Source organism: Salmo salar, chromosome ssa07 (genome assembly GCF_905237065.1).
Source record: "Salmo salar chromosome ssa07, Ssal_v3.1, whole genome shotgun sequence".
Taxonomy (NCBI): domain Eukaryota; kingdom Metazoa; phylum Chordata; class Actinopteri; order Salmoniformes; family Salmonidae; genus Salmo; species Salmo salar.
Window position 1 is genome coordinate 21267001 of NC_059448.1, and position 6390 is coordinate 21273390.

The following is a 6390-nucleotide window of genomic DNA, read 5'->3' on the forward strand; positions in this document are numbered from 1 at the left end:
TCGGTTCACAACATTAACATCAGCAAATTACACGACACCTTACACGTGGTCTGTGGTTGTGAGGCTGGATGGATGCGGCTTATGGTAGAGAAATGGACATTCAATTATCTGGCAACAGCTCTGGTGGACATTCTTGCAGTCAGCATGCCAATTGCACACTCCTTCAAAACTTGAGATATCTGTGGCATTGTGTTGTGTGACACATTTTAGAGTGGCCTTTTATTACCCCCAGCACAAGGTGCACCTGTGTAATGATCATGCTGTTTAATCAGCTTCTTGATATGCCACAGCTGTCAAGAGGATGGATTATCTTGGCAAAGGAGAAATGCTCAATAACAGGGATCTAAACAAATTTGTGTACAAAGTTTGATAGAAATAAGCTTTTTTTGCATATGGAAAATGACTGGGATCTTTTATTTCTGCTCATGAAACATGAAGCCAACACTTTCCATGATCTGTTTATATTGTTGTTCAGTGGAGATGGAAAACACATCCTAAGAAAGGGGGGAAGGAGAGGAGATGAGGAGAGGAATCCACTTCAGACTATTTAGCTGCGCCTGAGGCTCTGGCAAGCTGGCCAACCATGTGACCCAATTAGCCAATTAATTACCTCAATCACAGCACCACCCCCCATATAAAAGTGCCAGAAAGAGAACATGCTTCTCATCAACTGGTGTTTTGTCTAGGATACTGTCAGCACGTGGTAGTTGATGTTGTGTTAACTAGCAGGGGTAGTTTACTAGCTGTTCCTGGTTAGGGTTAGACACTTCTACTGCTCAATGGCTTTTTTTTTTTTTTCTTTGGGGTGAGTTTGGTGGTGGGCTTAAATGTTTTGATTAAGTGTTTTGATGCTGGCACACTATGTTGACCTGTGCTTATGTTTTACTTACAGGGTATTTGTACTCCTGTCTATATGGCCTCGTGTAAGATGTTCTGACTATCCAAAAGGTAAGAAACTTAAATTGGGTCAGATTAGCCTTTTATACAAGCTATAGAACACTGGTATTACTTGTTGGTCAGAATCAAATAGCTTCCACCCTTCAGATTCTCACCTTGTGTCTGTCTATATAGGGGCCATTGAGACTGCATGTCGGGATCGATACCTGTTGGTAACAACCCAACTCTCATTCGCTGGGAACGAACCTCGCTTTGAAGCGGTTGGTAAGTAGCCTTTTAACCTTATCTGATGCCAAATGGGCCTGAAATCAGGTTTGGTCAGCTCATGAACATGGCATCTTAACATGTGTTTGGTAGCTGGTGCTGACAGGAAGTCTCTCCATGCAGTATATTTCAGTCTCTCACTGTGCCTGTTGGATGACTTGAGCAGAAATTGATATTTATTTAGAATTGTACTTGAGCATAGTCAAATCATTTGATTTGACCCAGTCCTTTACCCCAACTAGATGCTGATGGTGTTCACCCCATCACTAAGCAGTATGGGTCAGAGTGTGGCTACATGTTCAGTATCCTCCCTCTGTCTGGCCATGCTGAGCTCAGAGCTTCCTACTTCTCCTGCCACACTGACAACCAGGTTCATATATTTTCTGTGCATTGTAGTCTTGTCAAAGCCTCACCCCATGGGCTCACTGGATAAATCAACATTTCAATTAAGTGACATAGAACCAGTGTGGTGTAGACATTGAATTGATATCTGTGCCCATGGGAAGGGTTTTTAAATTATATTTTCTAGGTTAATTGCTACCAGGTATCTCGGTTGATGGTCTTGCGTTTTGTGCCTTAGGACGATGAGGTGTTCACTTTTATCTTTAACTTGATCACTGCTGCGAGTGGAGTGGAAACCACCTACACTGTGACTGCAACCTGCTCCCTCCCTCTACCCTGGTCACCCAGAGAAGTCAGCTGTGAGGAGAACTATATGGAGGTACTGATACATGGATCTAGAATGTGTATCCAGGGCTCTTTAAGGTTGAGGTGGGCTTGTGTATTCTTATAGGAGAGTGATCTGTTATGTTACCCTGTAGGTGTCAATGAGGAGTGACGTGTCCTGTCTATATGGTACAACAACGGATGCCTGGACTGCTGCCCTTGCTACAGTAAGCTTAAGGCTATTTGGCAAATTCTCAATTAGATGAGCTCCACCAGTTTGTCCCCATACCACCATGCCTGCCCTGTCTCTTGTTCCCCATCAGGCCCACAGCTCTGCCACGTCTACCTGGCAGGTGATGTTCCAGCAGGAGGGGCAGCAGCTGATTCCCATGTCCTTCTCAGAGGCTCGGGAGCTGGGCTACGTGTTCCACCTCACCCAGGGCAGGCTGGTGTTCCGCTCACCCTACACACCACGGTCTGTCATGGGGTCTGTCTCCATGGTGAGGATTTAAATGTCCTGTTCAATGGCTTCCTTTATCTTGAGTGTCTTCAGGCTTGCTCAATTTGACATTAAATACCTAGACTGGTGGCTGTATTCCGCGGGTCTTATATTGCGTCAAGTTTCAAACAGGGTTATGCTGGATGGGAAGCAAGCCACTTATTTAGACTACTGAAATGCCCCCTCTCATACTGTTGGCAAGGATACTTCATCCATTCTTCAATTCCAGGTGAATGGTTCATTGGTGGAGGTGGTCCATCCCATACTGTTCTCCAGGCAGAGATGGGTGGTTATGATGGTGGACTGGATTGTTGCGTGCAGCACTAGTAAGTTCCAGGAAATATCATCCCCCACATAATCAAGGCTCAGACCTGAAGGGACTGGATAGTCTTAAGCAATAGTGATTGCTCAATTAAGCAAATACTACTTTCACCTATGAAGTTACTTCAGATCAGTGATGTTTTGATCACTCAGTTGGAGTGGCAGAGTTGCTCATTGGGTCCGAACAATTGTAATCTCTATCCAGATGAAGGGTTGTATGATGGGGTGCAGCTGGTCTGGCAGACTCCCACTCTTCTGTCCCCACTGGTCTCTGGCCTCTCTGGGATGGAGAGCAGCAAGATCACAATGGGGGTGGATGGTCAGCTCCTCGATGACTCCATTACAGAAGAGCGAGGCTACAGCCTGGACATCAGTGACACCACCGTCCAGATCAGCATCCCCTTCAACGCTGCCGGAGGATACAGAAAAGTCAGTAGCATACTAGGCCCGCATCTGACCAGTAACATGCAGAAGTTTACGTTGTATTCTGATGCAGGGAAGCTGCAAATGGCTTAAGTCACTCATGTCCTCTGTACACCTTGAATATTCTACATTGTACCATATAACCTAATGGCAGATGCTTCATAACGGTTTCAATTCTTCCAGAGCTTTGTGATGGACAACATGTACCATGAGTTCTATGTGGTCCGTCTCTACTATGAACAAATCTTTCTTGATGACTGTGGTGTGGAGACCAGACTCTGCCTCCACAGGCCCATGAACACATCACTTCTGATCCAGCACCTCTCCATCATTAACCGTAAGGAGTTCTACTAGCCAATCCGAAGTGGCTCTTCAGCTCCATGGGCATGGTTGCTAAACACCCTGTCCTTCTCCCACCACAGAAACAGTCCTTGAGGATCGTGTGTTTACGGTGTACCTGGGAAACCTCTCCTATGATGTTGACCTGGTGGCTGTGAAGCTCAATGGCCACAACTTCACCATACTAGAGGCGAATAAAAGTGGCCTCGTCATAACCATGGTCCCCCAGCCTGATAATACCCTACATGCCTACATTCTCAGGGTGCCATTTGAGGATGCTGTTGTTCACAAGCTGGTAAAGAACAATTTATATTTACTCTTTAATGAACTACTGTGGTTTCTCAGCATTTCCTCATGACTTCTCATTGGAGGAGATCCAAGGTTCCTCCCCTCAAACTTTGTCTAATGGGTTTTGGGGACCTGAGATTCACTCCTAGTATGTTGATGTAAGAATTTGTTTCTCAATGAGTGTTCATATCCATAGTACTCTACCGAGGGGCTTCTTCAGTTCTCATTGGACATCAACTACACTTTGGTCATCCTGCCTCAAGAGGAGCCCTACTACTACCTGGCCTCAGTTGTGGCTCAGTTCAATGACGTCTGTAAGTTGAATTGAACTTTATTAAGAGACCTGGGCTGGAAGTGACATTCCTCACGATGGTATTCCTAGCCTTCTGGGTAGTGTTTACCCTCGATGTCATCTTGGGCTGTTCTCTTCACCAGTTCCTCCGGTCTTCAATGGTGTCTGCAATGAGAAAAGCATCAGTTTCCAGATGGACCATAAGCCGTTTGATTACCTGTGGGAGGTGGGTGTTGGCCGTTACCTTCTGACCCCAAATCTGGCAGCCAAGTGGGGCTACATCATGCAGAATGACAGCAAGAGTCTGACCCTGGAAGTGCCCCTCTTCTCTGTTGGCTACACTTATAAGGTGAGATGCTCATTGGTCAATTGCTTAAACTGACTGGTCATTGGGTAAAGTAGGAATTAAAATTATTTAAAATGTACCTGCTCTTTTTTCCCCCCAGGACATCAATTTGAAGCAGTTCTACGGCTCTTTTGAAATTCACTCAAGACTTCCCAAGACCTTTGAGGTGACGAGTTCCTTGGCCAAAGCTTGTCTCTTCCAGACTACTGAGGTCATAGGTAACTGCTAGTGCCTCAATTAAGCTGCAGGCGAAGTTTATTGCCTCACTGTTCATGGTGTCGATCATTTACTTTGTTCTAGCCCAGCTCTAACAACTTTTTCTAGTGTGTTCCACTGAAGGGGTGGTGACAGTGGTTACTGATGTGGCTCTGGCCATCCCTGGAGCTGAACCCAACAGAACCTTCCTCCTGGACTCCACCTGCAGGCCTCAAGAGACAGATGACACCAGGGTTCTCTTTAGCTTTGGACTCCACACCTGTGGTACCAGGGTCCAGGTATAACTGTCTAACCATAACATTTTAATCATTAAAAGGATCAAGTGACTGGCCCTACCAGTGACTACTTCAAATAAAAGCTCCAGTCAGCGTCTTATCTCGTAACCAGAACTAAACTTGCTTCATTTGGTCAGCTGCTTAACTTAGTTCTGGGTACATATGTCTTAGAAATTGCCACTTCTAGTGTGATGTCTCAGCTAAAGTCCCCTTAATTTCACATGTTTACCATCAATCGTTCAAGCACCGCCTTCGCCCCAATCCTGATGCGGCCAAACAATCAGCAAGAAAAACAAACACGGGAACTACTGCTGTTATCAATGCATTCCATCCCGTCATTGGTTCATGCGCAGAATCGGTCGATGAGATTAGCAAGCCTCCATCTCAATCCGTCAGCATAAAGGCTGAATTTTTAAATATTCAGACTTTCACCGATGTCTATTTCTCGTGAGGCCTGACAAGGGAACAACCATTAGTTTTTAGACATGGCTTGTGACGTCCTCTTGTCTTCCAGGTTGACCATCAGCATGTTACCTACGAAAATGAGATCAATGTTGAGCACACGATCCAATCTGCGACAGAACCATTCAAAACCAGGGATACTGCCTCTGTGTACGTGACTTCACTAATCTACTGCCTCAATGGTTGAAATAAATATTCACCTTAGTTATTAACTCTCACTACAGACACTTGCGGCTTTAATGTTCAGTTCTCTTTTTAGGGTGACAGTGCGGTGTGTCTATCCACTGAGTGACTTATACAAGCTGTTTGCATATTGGAGGTTTGACGCAGACTCTCCAGGAGTTGGCACCATCTTGACTAGAGTTCCTGTAAAAAGTAAGTGCTCTATTGTCGTGCAGCTAAAGAGGGTGGTAAAACTCCTACAGCTTTTTACACCTGACTCTCTTTCCAATCAAAGTATTTCAGCCCACCTTTCCACCCACTACCCTAACCACCACCAGAAGACCATTGACGTCCACAACTACTTCCAACACAGGCCTGAGTCCTGGGAGGGAAATGCCTGGCATCCACCCTAGGGCTAAATATGTCAAAGTCTTCAGCTGGCAAATGAACCAACCTAAAGGAACCACTTAGGCCCAGACCCCAGTCACCTTCCATACAATGGTATGAGATGGAGAAGTCTGTTCTGTGTCATATTTCTAGATGAGGTTTTACTTTATTTTATTCTCTCCACAGGAACCACTGACTGGATTGCGGTGTTGAACATAAATCTGGTTCTTAATAAATACATTCTCACAATCTGTACCTTGTCCTGATTGGGTTTATATCATAAGTGAGGACTTTCTTTGGTAACAGTAAGTGGGCTAGTATAATTTGTTTGATGCGTTGGAATAATTTTCATCTCAAAGATCCTAACTTGACTCATGTTGGTAACTTATGAGGCATGTTGTCCTTTAAGGGGTGATCAGCAGTTCTAACCGTAGCCACCCTGCCACTTTTAGTCAAATGCTGCAGGATGGGGCTCGACTATGTTTTGGCAGCAAGGTGTGACCGTGAGATCAAAATAATTACCCATGTTGAGGCAAGTGTTACAAATGACTGA

At 45.1% G+C, this 6390-nt stretch overlaps 1 protein-coding gene across 1 annotated transcript; it reads left to right on the forward strand.

Annotated features, from left to right (window-relative positions):
• Window positions 1-658: 658 nt before the first annotated feature.
• On the forward strand, window positions 659-5951 carry LOC123743750 (uncharacterized). The gene is made up of 18 exons (XM_045721716.1): window positions 659-805; window positions 893-948; window positions 1072-1161; window positions 1404-1531; window positions 1742-1882; window positions 1983-2054; window positions 2151-2327; window positions 2556-2652; window positions 2853-3076; window positions 3254-3407; window positions 3493-3704; window positions 3894-4011; window positions 4133-4338; window positions 4436-4553; window positions 4660-4829; window positions 5341-5438; window positions 5548-5663; window positions 5746-5951. Exons 1-18 carry the CDS (start codon window positions 780-782, stop codon window positions 5919-5921), a joined length of 2379 nt encoding a protein of 792 aa, XP_045577672.1. The 5' UTR covers window positions 659-779; the 3' UTR covers window positions 5922-5951.
• The last annotated feature ends 439 nt before the right edge of the window (window positions 5952-6390 follow it).

Coding starts and splice junctions, on each gene's coding strand:
- LOC123743750 (XM_045721716.1), top strand. CDS start 780: ATGGCTTTTTTTTTTTTTTCTTTGGG. Junction 4,339..4,435: donor CTGTTGGCTACACTTATAAG/GTGAGATGCTCA, acceptor TTTTCCCCCCAG/GACATCAATTTGAAGCAGTT. Junction 4,830..5,340: donor CCTGTGGTACCAGGGTCCAG/GTATAACTGTCT, acceptor CTTGTCTTCCAG/GTTGACCATCAGCATGTTAC.